Genomic DNA, 19,396 nt, shown 5'->3' with positions numbered 1-19,396 from the left:
AAACCACATTCTTCAGTTCAACATAACCTTGAAAAGCCGATGTAGGCCTGATTTACGCAGTACAAAATTTCCATAAACTGACTGACAGTATACCGGTGACCAAATTACAATGGAAGAAAAAAAAAAAAAAAAAAGGATTTCGCGATCATGTTGGGCGCTTTTGTATCTAATGTGCTTTATTTTGTTATATTAGAGAATTAAAAAGTACTTGTGGTCGATTGGTGTTTGGCTTGCCGTTATCAGAGATGCCGAATATTACGATTCAATCGTACTAATTACGAATTACCCATCACAATTACGCCTTTACGAATCACACACCTCAAATTACGATCTTTGTTGATTTTCAAATCTAAGTGAATGAAGTGTTCAAATGGATAGACAAGGAATGCCAATACAGCTTTAATTCTCAGAATATTATTTTCTGATTTCTCGGTAATCATTTATACCCCTTTCCTGTCCGTCATTTGAGAATATTTCGAGTTTTCTCACGCGGAACTCAGTGTGTGCTTCCATTACCGGAGAAATCGGCACCTGTGAAGTGATATATCTTACAGAGCTGTTGTCTTCGTCACATGACCAGACTTCCATTCAAATATGCGAGTTGTTTTGCCTTTGTTTTGGCGGCGAAGTTGTGAGAAACTCCGTTTCATTGCGGATACTGCGTTCGCGACTGTTGAAGTATTTATTGCAATTTTAGTTGCCAAATTTACATACCTATATTGCTCTTGTAGGAGATATGCTAATCGTGTGTTACAAAATGCAAAAGGTTTGAAATAATGAAGCGATTTATTGTGCAGGACGTTACAGTGATTAGTGACGCTGGTTATCAACCAAAAGTAGTTCAAAAATTTAGGGAGCAATACTCGAAAGAATGGCCCTGTTTATTGCGTTCCTCAAAATCTCATTCACGCGTTTTGTAGTGTGTGTAGCCGCGAATTTTCAGTTGCGTATGGTGACGAAGAACAAGACTCGAGTACTGTGCTAATATGAACACCGGGTTACGTAGCGCATACCTATCTATGAAATGTCACTGTAATATTTGTCCCAAATGGAACAATAATTGCTTTTACACAAATACACTTGAAAATATGCAGTAAATTAAGAAATAGTACGAAATGTTTTACTTGAAGAGAATGATATGGATACATACTTTACCATAGTACGCAAACTTTTTCTTGAGCCCTGAACTGAATAGTGCTGAATGGGAACTACGGCTCAAGAAAACGTTCGCGTACTATACCTCACAACTATTTTTTTCTGCTATGTCGCAGCGCTTCCGTATGCGTTTTGTTTGGCTAACACTTTCGTGTGTGATGTCTTTGCTCACTGAAGTTGTTTACATTAATTAGGTGTCCTTTCCTTCATGTTGCCCATTCGTTTTGTGCCCTAACTCATTCATAAATGATATATTTATTAGTCATGAGATCATGCTATTTTCCTTTCAACAAACAAGTTAAATATTTATTTTGCTGTTTGAACTGTCTGCACTAGTCACATGGACAAAGATAATGAGAATTCACAGCCATAGCACTCCCATTCGTCAGTGCTAGCCCTGGACCTCAAGAAAGAAACAAAAGACAGCACAGAAAGCGGAATACAACACAAGTGAGTCCTGTCTAAAGCCTGTAAGAACGGATACATATTTCTCTAGTAACGACGGTATTGCTTAATTTACCGCAGATTTTTCACTTCATCTGTGTAAAAGGAATGATTATGTTCCATTTGGGACAAATATTACAGTGGCATTTCGTAGATAGGTATGCGCTACATAACCTGAACACCGAACTGTTAAGTGCTCTGTTAGTGCAGAGGAAGCACACGATATCAAACGGAATAGCATGTCACCAGCGTACATTTACCAAACAGCAACTACAGTACTCAACAAAAGAAATGATCCTTCAACCTACCTCAGATATTTACTGCAGATCACCTGTTACTTTAGCGGGTAAGAATCGTACACTCTTTATATGCCAGTCTTTGAATATCTGGTTGAATTCTATGTTGTTCATTAATTTTTCAATGTACGTTAGCAAGATCTCGGAAAAAAAAAAAAAATTCTACGGCCGCCACACCCAACACCCCCCCTACCCTCCGGTGCCCGAACGGCTACATTACGAATTGCCTTTCTTGAAAGTTGGCATCTCGGCGTTATGGGTATTAAATTCGAAGAGTTTGGCTGAACTGAAAGAAGTTTTCAGAGCAAAACTGACGAAGTTTCCCCGGTAAAACAGAATGTAAAGTTTGGAGATTTTTAAGTCGCGTACCGGTAATTAATGTTTGAAGCCGGCCCCGCGGTCTAACTTGCCTGCCTCTCACCCGGAGGACCAGGGTTCAATTACCGGCTAGGTCAGGCATTTTTACCTCGATATGAGGGCTGGTTCCAGATTAACTCATTCTACGATTACCTTTAATTGAGGAGCTATTGAATGGTGAGATGGCGGCCCCAGTCGAGAGAGCGCGGAATAACGGCAGAGAGGATTCGTCAGACTGACCGTGCATCACCTGGTAATCTGCATGCCTTCGTTCTGAGGGGGGTCGCTTGGTAGGTGGAAGGCCCATTGGGGCTGTAGTTTGGTTTCATTTACGGGTCTTTGTAAGATTATAAGTATACATATTTCATTTTTGTGGTGTTTAGCCAAATTGTTGATGGTTCATTAGTTCCCAGATTTTCCGTTTTCCCGTGCTGTATTTTTTTCCCCCCGGGGTCCCTCGAAAAACAGAGAATGGAGGTTCCACTGCATTCCCCACATTATGGTACTACTCACAGGTAATGTAACACACACATGTAACGCAGACCTATAGTGTTTTTCACATAGCGGCACCACTTACAGGCAATGCAAACCTATGGTGTTCCTCACATAGGTGTACTAATCACAGGGATTGAGATGTTTGTCACAAAGTGGGTACTAATCACAGGCAATGCCCAGACCCGTTGTGTTTCTCACATAATGGTACTAATTACAAGGAACGTAAGCCTGTGGTGTTCTGGATGTAGTGGTACTAATCATGGGTACTGTAAAACCCATCCTGATTCACACACTGTTGCTACTAATCACAAACCTACTGTGTACCTAACATAGCAGTATTACTCTCAAGTAAATGCTACCCATGGTCTTACCCTCATGATGGTACTAATTACAAGTAGTCTCATGGTTCTTATTCGATCATCCCTTGGTCGTACCTTTTAGTCTCCTCTTACAACAGGCAGGGGATACTGTGGGCGTGTTCTTCGTCTGCATCACCCCACACACAGGGGGTTGGAGTTTGGCCCACAAGAGCCGTTTTAGTTCCCTCAAGTCCGCCGGCAAGTTGTTTAGGACACCCCTATCCGCCATCTGGGACGCACCACATGGGAGTAACACCTCTCCCAGTGCTACGCCAGCATAGTAGGTTCTTGGCCACAAATTAGATGCTTGACTTAATTAGCACAACAACAATTTATGCAAATATCCAGCAAAAATTCGGCTAGAGGATAATATGCAAGTAAGTACGGTATAACCTCAAAAAAAGAAGAACCACCTGCCCCAAAATTGAGGCGATGGGCATACAGTATATGAGTTAAAGAAATTAATCCAAAAGTTTAAGAATTTGTGAATAGCTAATGGAATGGTATTTACGTTTTATCAGATCCTGACTGACGGTCAAATTCTCGCTTTCCCCTACTATCGTATCCACCTCTTCCGCCGACACCACCAGTGCTATTTGCACCACTGCCGCCTCCGCCGCCGCCAGCACCTCCTCTAGATCCTCGACCACGACCCATGCCGCGTCCAGCGCCACGGCCTCTTCCGCGCATTTCCCCGCTCTCTTGCCTTGCACTATCTCGAACATCCCTGTAAACACAAGGAAACAGGCAGTGATGAAATTGTTGGGAAAAAAAAAGAAAAAAAAAAAATATCGCACATCAGTGCCTGAAATGAACCTTGTTCATTCATCTCTAGAGAAATCTGCTCATCATAATGGACTCCTATTATGTTCAAGTATTCTACTCTCTTCGTCAAGAAATTCCAAGAGAAGCTACCCTGGAAAAAGCAGACAGCTCCAATAAAATACAAAACAGTACATTGTAAAAGGAGAGAACAGAAACACGACAAAAATATGTGCATGTACCATTGCAAAGGAAGGTGTTAAGACTGATTTATGAAAATGTTTGCTCTTCACTTACCACAGTATTTTGAAGTCTACCACTGTGACAGTTCTCTCTCTCTCTCTCTCTCTCTCTCTCTCTCTCTAAGATACCATGCACATTACAATATGCAAACAAAATTGGAGCACATTAAACACACAGTAAAACCTGTCTTAAATGGAATGCCAAAGGACCAGGCCATTTTCCCACCAAAGCCAGATTACCACTTAAAAATATGTACCATATTTTCTCGCACATTTGATGAGAAATGAAGGCGAGAACTTCGGATGCGTAAATTATTCAAGGAATTCTGATATTTAAGGAATTATTTAAAATGTATGTACATTTAATAAACACATCAAATATAATATATACACAATTGGTTCAACTCACTTGCGGTTATCATCTGGCATAAAATTACGAAGAAAGTTTTTTCCCCGAAATGTCAAATAGGGTACATGAGGTAAGTTGGTCATGTGGGTTTAAAGTACCAACAATGGAAAATATTCTTGTTACAAGTTGACAATACAACCTGAAGTGAAAAATATGAACTCACAAAAGTACAATTTATATAAGTTCATAATAATGACATACAGGCAAAAGCCTTTTATAGGTACTGTGTGCGAGTTTGCTACCATCACTGCGGGAAGAATTACTGCTTCTGCCATCACTGCTCATATCCAGAAGTCATCTTCACTCCCGTCTAACAAATCAGAGATTCCTGTTTTCTAGAACATCTTTTCAATCACCTTCGAAGAAACGATGTCCCAAGTGTGCAATATTCACTCACAAAGGAGTTCCACAGGTGGTTTCCGAATCTTGCCTGCTGGAGCAAGTTTGTACATACTTTCCGCCATACAGCACTGACAGAGTTATCGCACACAGACCTCTAAAGGTTTATTCATCGAAATGCCCAAGGGTCTAAGGTACTGACATCAGTCCACCAGGAACCGCTGCCAAATCTGTTTTCATGGTTTCCAATCATTTCTTTGGGTCTTCCGTCCAATTGTCCAACACAACGAATAGCTGGACATCAAAGGAGGGACCCTACTCTATTTCCCCAAACCGTTCATATCCAATCTTGTACGAGCGACATGTCCATCCACCACTTTTCTTGGATACGAATGTGGATCTCTTGCGGAAATTTTACATTAGGCATTTTCATTTCGGAACAATGTAAGGTACACGCTTTCTGTGATGAGCTGTTACATCAACCCTTACAGTACATTGTTGTTTTCCACTTCAGGTAGTGCGTACGATAACACTATGTCCCTTTCTTATTGAATGTTTAACTTTGTGGCATGACGAAACACCGGCGTCTGACCTGGATTTCCTATTTTTGCAGCAAATATTCATTCATTTTATGCTTCCCAATCGCAAAGCGATGGAAATTGCTTACTTTTTGGTTGAAATCATTCTGCATTATTTGGCATAATAATGTTCTTCATTGAAGTGAAAGTCCATTTCTCTTCATAAAATTAATCATCCCGCTTGGCTAACCTTAAAATTCGAGACAGTGACTGTGTAGCAGCTACTTTTTGTCCTTCAAAATGCAACATTTCGTGAGAAACACATCCATACTTGCACAACGAAGTCAAAAATTTAAGCAGATTCCCCCCCCTCTGTCTGCGGAAACTTGCCACTTTTTGGTCTGCAAAATGCTTTGCGAGGCTTGTTGGTTGCTTTTTGCATTCAAACACCGACTACTTGCAGCCCGCTGCCCTATTCCCGTACGTTTAGGGTATGTCATAAAAGAAAGAAAAGTTCCACCTGATCAATACTTACTATAACACGTATAACAGAACCGGTTTCGACCTCTTACAAAGTCATCTTCAGCTAATTGTATCAGAATCTTATATTATTTGCGGTTTTGTATTATCTTAAAATGAATACAAGATTTATTGCTCCACCTTCTCAATACTTAAAATCATAACGTTTATCAAAACATTACAATATGATAGTGTCAGGTACTAGTTTCGGTCCGTTTTTTTTTTGACCATCATCAGCCTAGCCAAAATTACAAGCAAAAGACAAACTAAAAATAAAGTAATATGGATTAACAAGAGGATGGATGGTAGTGGAATGACATACAATTAAAAACCTTATACATAAGTTACAATAACCAAAATATGTTAAAGTTAACAGATGAATAAAATAATTGTGATGTCGCTTAAAATTTCCTTGATGCCAAAGTCTTAAGTTGACGGTTGGACTCGTGTTGCACATTTAAATTCAAGTGAAGTCTTAAGTTTCTGGAAAGTTCTGAAAGAGAGTTCCATGATGGTGCAGAGGGAATTGTCCAATATAACTAATATAGACTTGACGAATTGAGAAGGTTGGACTTGTTCTATGCAGCATAAATAAATGCTGTGTTTAAAGGAAGTCTCAATTCAGTCGGAACCCAAAGAACCTGAAGAACAAAATTAGAATTAACTTGGAAAATCTGATAGAGAAAGTACTAAGGGAGGAAGGTTTGTGTGTGTATGTGTGTATGTGTGTGACATGACGAGTACTCACCTTGCGCTTGTTTGGAACGAGCTGTTGGAAGGAGTGCAACAGAGAGTGAGCGTCACGCAGCGTAGATCAGCAAGAGAGAAGGGATACGGAGGGGAAGGATGACGGGAGGGAGGGAAGGGGAAATGGTTCAGGGCGGATTAGGAGAGAGGGAAGTTAATGGAATTTGAGGTGGAAGGGGACCCTTCATAGATTTAAAGAAAGGGTTATGAACAGCTGATTTCTTTTTCCTATAATAGGAAATGAAAAGATCGAATAAAATGTTGGGTTTATCGGTAATTTCGTTAAGATTGTAGTTGGCATTAAAATATTGATCCAAGTGTATGTAGAAGCTCTCAGTTATGTTGAGTAGAGGTCCCTTTTTAACTATTCGAGTATGCCCATGTCTGTTTCAATGTTCGTGAAACTATGGTTATAATCGACCATATGTTGGCCGATGGCTGAAAATTTGTTGTATTTAGCTGTGTTAAAATGCTCAGAGTATCTGATATTGAAACTCCTACCGGTTTGCCCTGTGTAAGAAATATTTGAACATGTTTTACATCTGATTCTGTAGACACCTGATTTTGAATATCTGTTTATTTTATTAATATGTGAAGTGTTATGTACGATTTGCATGTTCTTGCTGGTTTTGAAAGCTATTTTCATGCATTTTTTCTTTAAAACATTAGTAATTATGTGAATTCCATTGACATGGGTAAAAGTGGAGACAGAGTCGTGTTTAGATGGTTCTTTTTTAAGTGTAGTCTTAGGTCGGAATTTGTGTTTACTAATGATATTTTCTATGAATTGATTATTATAGCCCTTGAATCTAGCGATGTGACGGATAGTATTCAGTTCCATGTGAAGGTCTTTTTTGTTCATGGGTACGTTAAATGCTCTATGTATGAGACTATTATAAGTTGCTTTTTTGTGGGGAAAGGGATGAAATGAATCTTGTCGGATTGTGACGGCCGATTGGGTGGGTTACTATACATCTTGTAGGTTAAGGATTCCTGTTGTCTAGTAATGGTGAGATCCAAAAAATTGATTTTTTGATCTACTTCTGACTCCAAAGTGAACTTAATGTAAGGATCAATGTTATTTAATGTTTGGAGTGTGGTATTAGCATCTTGCAGGTTCTCGTTAATAACTACAAGGACATCATCGACGTATTTAGCCCAAAAGAGGGTGTTATCAAATTTATTGTTGATTTTTGTATTCTCGAGAAAGTCTAGATAGATTTCTGCGAGAATCCCGGAAGCCGGTGAACCCATTGCTAGACCGTTTTGTTGGTAAATAGTACCATTAAACGTAAAAAAGTTGTTAACTACCAATTTAAGCAGTGTAATAAAATCTTGGATTTCCAGTTTACTTAGGTGACCGTTTTTTTGTAGATTATTTCTGATAATGGGAATTAGTTAAGAAATTGGTATACTGGGGTACATATTAATGTCAAAAGAATGGAGTGAATAGTCAGGTCATATACTGAAGTTATTAAGTTAGTCTTAATTCGAAGGAGTTTCTAACCGACTTCTTAGATGAAAAAAGGTAAATTTTACTTAGAAAATTTTGGATAAATTGCGTAGTTTTATAAAGGGGACTCTGTGTCTAAAGTTGATAATTGGGCGAATGGGCACAACGGCTTTATGAATTTTAGGGAGAGCTCTAGCCATGGGAAGTCCGGGGTTCATATTAATGAGATGGCTTTTTTCTTGTTCAGTGAACAGAAAGGAAGAATTTTTTAAGGTTTGTTTTAGAAGTGTCTGGATTTTTTTGTGTGGGATCCTAACTATAGGGAAAGAACTATCTTTAAAGAAATCTGAAGTTTTGCTGATATATTCATTCTCATCTATGATGACCGTCGTGTTACCTTTGTCAGCCTTGGTTACAATTAAGTAGTTATCTGTGATTTTCTTTTTCAGGGCACGTAGGAGTTTCAGGTCAGTTTGTATGTTCTTGTTAGAATTGGAAAAATTGGGCGAGTTCTTACAAGAGAGGAAGTTGTTAAGCTTCTTTTTTATTTCGTATCTTAGTTCATCTTGTGTGTCTGAAGGTGTTTTTGAAATGGCCAGTTCCGATTCTGTTATTGTGATGATTGAGTTGGTTGTGTTCGAATCGGGCCAATTATGTTTTGGACCCTTGGCTAAAATTATTTCTTCATTTGCATTTAAGGGAGTATTGGATCGATTGATTATGGGTGGATGGAATTGGTTACAGTCATCTGCTGGTCTATTATTGCGTTTAATTCGATGGTCCTGCGATTTAGATTTCTTTAGTTTTGCCAATTTATTATCCACAGTATGTTGTTTTATAGGCAGGTCTAAAAATAATTTATCTTCAACTGCTTGGAAAAAGATTGTCCAATGTGCCGTAGATAATGTTTTAGTTGCCGCGAGGTGAGATTCGTATAATCTATGGTTGAGAAATGATTTTTCTTATACAAAAACTTTATTTCACCTTTCAACGAGATTTTGTTAGTCTTGGTTTGAGTTTTAGAAGTTTGTACTGAAATACGATGTTTCCTTTTTGTTATGTCTTAAGAAATTTGGTATTAGATCGAACTGAATGCACTTCTTGAGAAAATCTGTCTTTGCCTAATTTGGCTATTTTTAATTTAATGCCTAGATATTGAAAGGCTTTTCTTTTAGCTTGATTAGTTTCATCATTTAAAGTAATAAACTTCATGGTTGGGTTCTGTATTGAGTTAAGACTTAAAATGAATACAAGATTTATTGCTCCACCTTCTCAATACTTAAAATCATATAACATTTATCAAAACATTAGAATATTACATTACAATATGATAATGTTAATGATTTAATGTGTTTACGTAATTTATTTTAACGGACAATTTTCATATCAACCCATGTAATACGAACTATAAAAACAACGCAAGATCATACTGTTACCTGTTGCTTAAGACTGCCTACAGTGCATCCAAGCACATTTTACCATGTCTGTTAATGCTTCATTGTGCTTATGCAATTTATTATTTTAATGGACAATCAACACATAATTTTATATTAGCTAACGTAATTACTGTTAATACAAACGCAATATTAACCACCTTATAAGTGACAACTAAGCTTATCTCACACATGACTAAGCATTAATATGTTAATGGAACTCCTTTTAACTGACAAGGCAAACGCCTATTGTAACTATCACAAAACTAGTCCAATATACTCATTATGCATAAAGATTAAGATAGAAGACGAACTCATTCAATTATTCTTGTCAATTGGACATGTGTATATATTGTGTCATTTTATTATGTATTAAGAGCATTTTAATTTTGTTTATGTAATTTTTAGCTAAGCTGTAAAATTAGAAATTCTTAGCAAAGCTAAGCATAACCACCATAATGTGGTCAAATTCAGAATCTGTCAAAGTTCTTAAATAATGAGGCATAATACAAAAATGCAAATAATATAAGATTCTAATACACTTAGCTGAAGATGACTTTGTAAGGGGTCGAAACCGGTCCTATTATACGTGTTATAATAAATAAGTATTGATCAGGTGGAACTTTTCTTTCTTTTATGAAATTTGGTGACTATCAATACGGAACAAAATGAAATTTATCAATCAAGATGTGTAGGCGTAACCGACACTGCAAGTTTATATGATGCAGTACTACTCGAATACTGGCTCACTGTGGATTAACAAAATTCTGAGATCAGAGAATAGACATACACTGTACCCAAAATACTTGTAAAACTTGTTTGCACCGGACTAGTCACTTCTGCGCCGATTCACTCACTAATCTAGTGCAATGGTACTTCCTACCGGCTGATAACAGCACGTTTTACAATATTTTGAATGCCCGGCTTTGCAATAGGAGGGCTTCTACTCGAGTGGTTAGCATCTTTATTTCGAAACGCGTCCGCAACAGCAGGATCGATGATCGAGGAAGTGGGTAAGTCAAATACGGGCACATTTCTTTTTCTCCACTTTAGACCAAAAAATATTGGGACCCGTAAATTATGCAAGGGTGTTAATTAAGCGAGAATATACGGTAATAGAAAATAGCTTACAATCTGTATTGTTTTTAACAATGAGCTTTATGTAGCACGAACAGAGAGGTCTCACGGCGACGATGGTATAGGCAAATCTATATATATAAAATAAGAGTTTTGTCTGTACATTGCTCAGAATTTGAAAAGAATGGTATTTCTGTATCGGTCATGACCACAGTAACAAGAAAATGCATTTTTTACTTTTCCGTAATTTCTGTCTGTCTGTCTGTATGTATGTATGTACACGCATCACGAGAAAACGGCTGAAGAGAATTTAATGAAAATCGGAATGTAAAGTCAGGTGATGAACCGCTACAATCTAGGCTATAAATTATTTTGATCACGCTGAGTGAAATGGTAGTTTAGGGCAGGGCCTGAAATGTAATTCTCAAATATTTATGTTATTAGTTGTCCTATCGATAAATACTATATAACTAAAGTTATATAGAATTAAATTTCCAATCATTTATGTCATACATTGTTACCGCACCGGCTTTGATAACACAGATATTCATGAATTTGTATTTTTGTTGCCAAGTCCATATCAACGCTGAGCCACGAGAAAATGGGTTACCAGAATTTAATGAAAGTTGGTATATAGAGTCGAGGAATAAGAAACTACAGTCTAAACTATAAACATTTTTATGCGCCCTGTATGAAATTATTGTTTAGGGGAAGACGCCTAACATTTAATTTTTAAATACCTATGTTATTGGTGCTATCGAAAAGTACTACATAACAAAAGTTATAGAGAATACAATTTCCGACCATTTATGTTTTATTCAATTTTATCGTACCGACTATGATAAGAGTGGTATTGCCTACAATATTGAAAGCGCGTAACATTGATCAACAATAACATTACATTGACCATTGTTTGTTGTGTTGGGCATTGTCTTCTGTTGCCACACATCTACGATAGTTGGGATGAAAATTGCCTTACGTCGCACCAACACAGATAGGTCTTATGGCGACGATGGGATAGGAAAGGGCTAGGAGTGTGAAGGAAGCGGCCTTGACCTTAATTAAGATACAGCCCCAGCATTTTCCTGGTGTGAAAATGGGAACCCACGGAATACCTTCTTCACGGTTGCTGACAGTGGGGTTCGAATCCATCGGATGCAAGCTCACACCTGCGCGCCCCTAACCACACGGCCAACTCGCCCGGTCGTACCGAGTGTAACAGCCTGCCTGAATATAGCGGGAAGTAGCTGGGGAGTTAGATAACTTTCTTCTTTAGCATGCTATTCCTCTGGTTCATAAATTTTCTGATACTACTGGTACATAACACACTGGTTCATCATAGCATTCGAGCTGTTCAATCCGTACTCTGAGACACTGATTGGTATGAGCAGTTTGCATATTTAAGAGAAGTATGGCTGAGGAGTGATGATGGATGTCTGTGGCCTGGTCATTCCAGCTCTGGAACTTTGGACTGTTAGATCGGCACCGTAGTACTGTTCGTTAAAAGTGAGAAAATGTGCGGTTTTTCATTTCATCGAGTATTTTATACGATAACACTGTCCGGCTCCATGGCTAAATGGATAGCGTGCTGGTCTTTGGTCCAGAAGTCCCGGGTTCGATTCCCGGCCGGATCGGCGATTTTAACCTTAAATGGTTAATTCCCTTGGCTCGGGGACTGGGTGTTCGTGCTGTCCCCAACATCCCTGCAACTCACACACCACACATAACACTATCCTCTACCACAATAACACGCAGTTACCTACACATGGCAGATGCCGCCCACCCTCTTCGGAGGGTCTGCCTTACAAGGGCTGCACCCAGCTAGAAATAGCCACACGAAATAATAATAATAATAATAATAATAATTATTATTATTATTATTATAACATCGCCACTTTCCTACTTACGTTTTTGTAATGGGCTTTGTTTACTTCAGTTAGGAAAACCACAAGGTCAGTCTTTCTGAGAATCCCGTAGCGAAGCGCGGGTACATCAGCTAGTATATAGTTATAACAGTAATAGCAGAAAGTAGGCGTGAAAACTTGCGACAGCGACTGTAGCTCGCTCTCCGGAGGTTCACAGTGTAGACTTAAAACTGGGCATCAACAGCTGTGAAGTAATTCTGTGACAAATGTTAATATTTTATTGTTTATAGAAAATATGGCTGGAACAGGCAGTATTTGTGCTATATACAGGTGCAATAATTACCGAAAGCCATCTATGCCAAAAGTCTTTCTAAAGATTTCTGAAAAATAAAGATATGTAAGTATGAGTTTAGATGTTTGGTTAGATTTATGTTTACGTAACTTCAGTTTATACAGAATGAATACTTTATTTTACAGCAGCAGAAAGTAGTAGAAAGTGATGTGCAATACTGATATTACTGATTTTATTAGATGCAAGCAGGGCCTCCGTGGCTCAGACGGCAGCGCGTCGGCCTCTCACCGCTGGATACCGTGGTTCAAATCCCGGTCACTCCATGTGAGATTTGTGCTGGACAAAGCGGAGGCTGGACAGGTTTATCTCCGGTTTTCCCTGTCATCTTTCATTCCAGCAACACTCTCCATTCTCATTTCATAGCATCTATCAGTCATTAATATATATATCGCTTTGGGAGTGGCGACCCCATCGCACTAATAGCCTATATCTGCTTCATTCATTCCATCCCTGACCCGGTCAATGACTGAAAAACAGGCTGTAGGTTTTCATTTTCATTAGATGCAAGCAATGGGTTATTCGGAGCAGACCTGGATGATAAATTCAAAAGAGATGGACCAGAACATTTGAACAAAAGTTGTGTTGTATATTCAGATCATTTTGTACAGAAAGACTTCAGAAACAAGAATTTAATGTCAGGGGTAAGTATTTCAAATACATAAGGATTTGAGATTATATATAAGATAGCTTTACAACTTTTTTTTTAAATTGATCTTTTCAGACTTCGGCCTAGATCTATCCGCTCAGTTTTGCCATCTGCAAAGGAAATCAATCCTAGGAAAAGCCCAAAGAAAAGAGGAACTGGAGTCAAAAATTTTTTTTGGCTCTACATTGCACCAACATAGATAGGTCTTATGGCGACAATACGATAGGAAAGGCCGAGGAATGGGAAGGAAGCAGCTGCGGCTTTCATTGAGGTACAGCCCCGGCCTGGTGTGAAAACGGGAAACCACGGAAAACCATCTTTAGGGCTGATGACAGGGGGATTCGAACCCACTATCTCCCAGATGCAAGCTCACAGCTGCGCTGCCCTAACCGCACGGCCAACTCACCCGGTCATACAGGTTCTTGCAGACATACTAGGTCATCGAGAAGTTGGCTAGAACATTCAGGGGTAAAGCCTCGTACGAATGGCATGGTTCTCGATTTGTTACAAATTAAGCGTGAAAATATGAAACCCCAAGAAAAAGTCGTATCTGTCTAATTCTCTCTTGACCCCTTGACTACCAATTTGATCTACTGCACCAGAACACTTATTTAAAATGGAAGCTGTAATACAGAATGCCCCATGCGACAAAGAACACGATATAAATCATAGAATTCACTACATAAATCATTGGAATCTTGTGAACATGTTTAAAAATGTTTAGATGTACCTTTACAGTAGTTGACATTGGTGTGGTAACTCTTGAAACAAGAAGGAAGGTGTAAAGGTACTTCACATTTCTTGCATTCCCAGGTTGTTCGCTGAGTTTTCCTTGTGAAGTACAAACTTTGCAGGCCTTAGCTGGATGAAGCTTCTTTGCTGTGGGAGGAATATGTCTTTGGAAGTGTGCCCATGTCTTCGCCTGCAGTCTAGCTGGACAATCGCCATTCGAAACCTTGCCTCTTCCTTTATAATCAGGCAAAGTTAGAGACTGAAGAATCTGATCCGCAAAGTCCAAGCGAAACTCTGAACTTCTGTGCTTTTTTGTTTAATATCTTGGAATGGATGACATGTTTAGTAGAGCAATATCAAACATGCAGAAGAAATTTTTTTTGTAGCCTTTCATAAATTTCCTCATAATCGGAAAGCAGGCAAGTAGCTGAACCTACCTGTCCACCCTTCCCATTCCCTTGTTGTATTCAAGGATCATTTACGGCTTCTTGACAGTTTCTCCATCTGTGACTTGATCCTTGCTATTTCCTCTCTTCCTTTTTCTTTTCCCTGTGTCCATGATTTAAACACTTGCATGCTTTGAAGATTAACATGTAAACATCCTTGCAGTCATGCCATTTTATAGCTAGCAAAGCGTGACTTGACCTTCGGTCTGCTTAACCTTTCTTCACTAAATCCTTGGGCATCATCTTCCTGTTTTTTCTTACAGTTCCAACAGCATTTGTGTTCCTATCACGAAGTTTTACAAACAGCTTAGGTAACGAATACCAATTATCTAAGAACAGGGTATATATATCCCTTGTCCAAGATAGGCTCTGCCAACTCCAGGACTACACTTTCACTTGCAGTCATCCCTCAACTAAGTAATTGCCAGTATAAAATTTAAATTCTACACAATAACCTGAATTTGATTCGCATAATTTATAAAACTATCCCAAATCTAGCACGCTTGGAGGGATTAAACTGAACATATGATAAACGTCCTCTGAATTTCATGAGGGACTCGTGAATTGCTGCATTTTCCTGTGGCACATAAATGGACTGGAATCGGCCATTCAAGTATTCCACAACAGTTCAAACTTTTCTGAGTATCACTGGTATCTGCTATAGTACTGTCTCGAAAGTGAAGAAATCTGGAAATGAGTGCGAAGCGTAGAAACTGCATTGTTTTGCTAAATAAAGGAGTTTCAATAATACTCCTCTTCGACCAGTACATTTTTACACAGGACGTTTTTTACTTGAGACATAATATATAGTGCAAAATAAGCCTTCAATTCATCATGGCATGTGTCGAACCACTTATTCTTTTCATAATCTGGGTTTTCTAAGCCTTGTTTAGCATATCTGTTCATTACTGTTGTAATCATAGTCCAGAATTCGTCAGTCAGAACACACACTAGAACGTCTAGCGCTGAAGGTCTCTCGCCCAAATTATGAGCAACTACGGCACTGAGAGATGATACATTACTAAATTTACAAATATCTGGTACATTGTAGACATGATACTGTATACACTTTTGGGTTTATGTCGTGTCAAGAAAATAATATCCTATAATTTGCTTGAAATTGAGGTACAGACCTTTAACCATTATGACCATAGCCTGATTAAAAAGGCTCGGAAGTTCATGCCCTAAAAATCGAAGAAATGCGCATGCAAACATGCTCTTTAAAACTTGAAAATATGCCAATGAATATGGACTATTAAAATGAAAAAATAGCAGTAGACAAGTCAAGTTAGTATTGATAATAAACTTACACTTGTTCCTTGGAGGTTGAAGGAGAAAGGGTATCGCTGTCAATGCTGAATGATTAATTGCAGTTCACAACCATCACTTTGCACAAATCTTCAACTGAAAAACATCGTCTGTTGTCTCGCAAAACACTTTTGTAACGTGAAAAACTTCTTTCCACATCACAAGATGTTACTGGGGCATATTTAAATGATGATAACTGCTCCACAGAAAGAGGCAAGTCTCTTGGTGTGACAAGACTGGTTTCCTTCAAGCATGTCTCGAATATCTCACAACTGTTTTAACCAGGATTTTTTGAAGTTACATTATTTTTTCTTTAAATTTTTTCCTATACTACCAGGAACAGAAGTTAGATTGGATATTGTTTATTCGAAAATAAGTATTTCCTTCAAGGGACATCCTACAGCTTCCACTGACGTTATGGCGGTTGGCAAAAAAGAAAAATGGGCATTTATAAAAACAAGATTCTCTTCTAACTCAATGCCCGACAATATTTTGCACTGTTTGCATTGACGCAGCTTCATTTGAGTCCAATGAATTAACAACCCCTTTGAATACTTCTATGCGCTCAGCATAATACAAAGCTGCATCCAGCCATGTTACCCATCATGTTACCGCTGGCGCAGGAGGAAGAGGGATATTGGGTGCTGTTGATCTAAACAACTCGACTCTTGAAGGAGATTAGCCGGTCGTATTTGATTGGCCATAATAATTTCAATGAGTCCAACACACTCAGTTACAGTTACATTGTTAGTGGCTGGCAAGTCACAATAAGAAGATATGGTATCGTCTTTTGTTCCTTATTTAAGGTGCCCACAATTACATTAGCAATAAATCGGCCCTCAGAATCAAGGGTTTCATCATTAGACAACCACACAAACTGATCCGGTAGTTCAATTTCTAAATCTGACAATACGTTATTGTAACAACATCCTGCGTAAATCTTACGCAATGTACTTTCTTCACGCACATGTTGTAGAGTGTATCTGGCAAGAAAATGTTTAAAATTGGGGTTATTAATTTTATACAAGGGAATATAAGCAAATAAAAATGCTTGGCACAAGTCTTAAGATAATTCACTAATCATACTTCCTTAACACTAATAGTTGTTTTTGAACAGGCTCTTTATTTGCGAGTTAAATTCTCTTATTTTTTTGCTGTGTTTGTGTGTTGAACAATTTGAAATCTTTTCTCACTCCCTTTAGTTTTCTCACACGCTCCCCAGTACAATTTCGGATTAAAGTGTGAATTTTACGTGAGACACAATGGATCTGTGTTAACCACATCTGCATGTGCCGTCCTGACAATGTCCAACAACATTTCAGCATGATTTAACAAGCACCACGAGAGCATCTCATTTTATTACTTTGATTGATGATGAAATAACATCCAACACTTCTCCGTCAGCTAGTGGTTATTTACATCGGTGTCCAATGGATTGCATATGGCCAACACCACTCAAATAGATTTGGTGATGAAGTACGGGATCAATATTTACCAGTTCCCATTTACTATTGAATTATTAATGATCGGCAGTATTAGAACCAACAGTTCTGTCTATATAAATTAATACTTAAAACAGTCGCAATGATGAGCATACTCAAGATGTTAGAAACTAGGTTATTTTCAAATTTAATCATAATTTCATCCCAGTTTTTAATGTAATTTTGTATATATTTGCTTCATTTGTTTCATGTCAATTGTGTGCATGTACATTTGTTTAGTTATTAGATGTTTTACATTAAGGCTGAAGATGGCCAACCCCGGTCGAAACTAGTCTAATTAATGTAATTTAGAATATTACATATTATAGTATTGAAAGGTGGACCATTACTACATTAATTTAATAATTATATTGTATGGTAATAATAGTTAAAGGTCCGTACCTCAATTTCAAGCAAATTCAGGTTACTGGACTAGTACCCAAGACTGTAGTTAGTGATGAAGGGGCAAACAAAAATGAGGAAAATTCTGGGGGGACAGTTCAGACAAACCATATATTGAAATAAATGATTAACAATTATACGATTTCAATGTAGGATGGGAATTTTGTAGCTGGTCTCATATTGAAGAATTTTATAACAAAGATTCAATGATTGTGCACAGGCTAGCCCCAAAATTAACAATGTACAGCCAAAACCCGTTAGGACATGTTTGTGGGGACAGAAAAAATGTCGAAGAGGGAACATGCTAAAAATGAAAAAATTTTGCTGTTAAATTTAAGGTAAGGTTTGAATGTAAAAATTATCATGAATACAAAGAAACAAGTGTTTATTTTTTTGCTATTTGCTTTACATCGTACCAACACAGATAGGTCTTATGGCATCAATGGGTTAGGTCTAGGAATGGGAAGGAAGCAGCCGTGGCTTTAAGGTACAGCCCAGCATTTGCCTGGTGTGAAAACGGGAAAGCACAGAAAATCATCTTTAGAGCTGCCAACAGTGGGGTTCAAACCAACTATCTCCTGGATGAGACTACATAGTAAAACATGAAGGAAAACTGTTCCTAGAAACTTCAATTAAACACATCGCATGTTTGAAGTTGTCACAGGTATGTCCAACATGTGGGCGATAAGCGCGTTTCATGTGTGGTTTAGCATTCGCTTTCTCAAACTTCAATTTTTCATCATCTACAAACTATCTAGCTTTCTTCTTCTCCATAACTGACTGTCCTGCAAACTACTATGCATAAGTTCAGTAGGCCTAGGTCTAATTTGTGTACCTTGTTACACAATTCACAAATGTAAAATTAAGCGCCAACATGTCAGCTGTATACATACGTATAGTAGGCTAATTTAAGTTTGTTGTTACACACGTACGTACAGTAGGCCTAATTTACCTACGGTCAAGCAGTGCAAAACTCCCCACATTTTCAAGCAGATACTTGAACACTCTTCATTGTGGGTAATAAATATGAACCATCATGTCTTTAAATTGTACACTTAAAAAAATACAAAAGTAGTTCAAGCATGCCGAGTCCTTCAAATTTCGTTAGAAAATGAGATAAATTTTGAGGATACTGTCTCAATGACGGGTATAAAATATCACTCTTTCCTAAGCAAGAGACCACTGGTATTTCCAACATTAAAAGTCATTAAGTTCTCAATGTCTATTGTGGGTTCCGTAACAACAGCTGCAAATCATACAGGAAACAAAAAAAGCACATGAATGACGTTTAAATTGAAAATGAGAAAGAAAATGATAAATATCAAATGAGTGAGAGCGGGCCTACTTTTGTTTAATCGTCTAAACCCATTTCCAATTTCGTATAGGTACACTATCGGGTTCTGACACAGGTGAAAGTACTGATGTCCGCTGTGTATGATGACATGCATAAAAACTAATGTCAAATAACAAGTAACTGTGGGCGTGGGACAGCAACTCACCACGGACTGCTTGCTTAAACATTTCTCCCACGCGCTGTTCCCCTCCGCCTATGCATTATC

At 38.2% G+C, this 19,396-nt stretch overlaps 1 protein-coding gene across 1 annotated transcript in view; it reads right to left on the bottom strand.

Annotated features, from left to right (window-relative positions):
* Positions 1-19,396, bottom strand: part of LOC136864404 (SERPINE1 mRNA-binding protein 1) — a 277,245-nt gene that overhangs the window by 123,463 nt on the left and 134,386 nt on the right. The window contains exon 3 of the mRNA XM_067141348.2: positions 3,618-3,833. Within this exon, the coding sequence (XP_066997449.2) occupies positions 3,618-3,833 (216 nt within the window). The remainder of the gene's footprint in view (positions 1-3,617; positions 3,834-19,396) is intronic.

Source organism: Anabrus simplex, chromosome 2, assembly GCF_040414725.1.
Source record: "Anabrus simplex isolate iqAnaSimp1 chromosome 2, ASM4041472v1, whole genome shotgun sequence".
NCBI lineage: Eukaryota > Metazoa > Arthropoda > Insecta > Orthoptera > Tettigoniidae > Anabrus > Anabrus simplex.
Note: the sequence above shows the minus strand (reverse complement) of the source record. Positions and strands in the feature narration are given on the sequence as shown.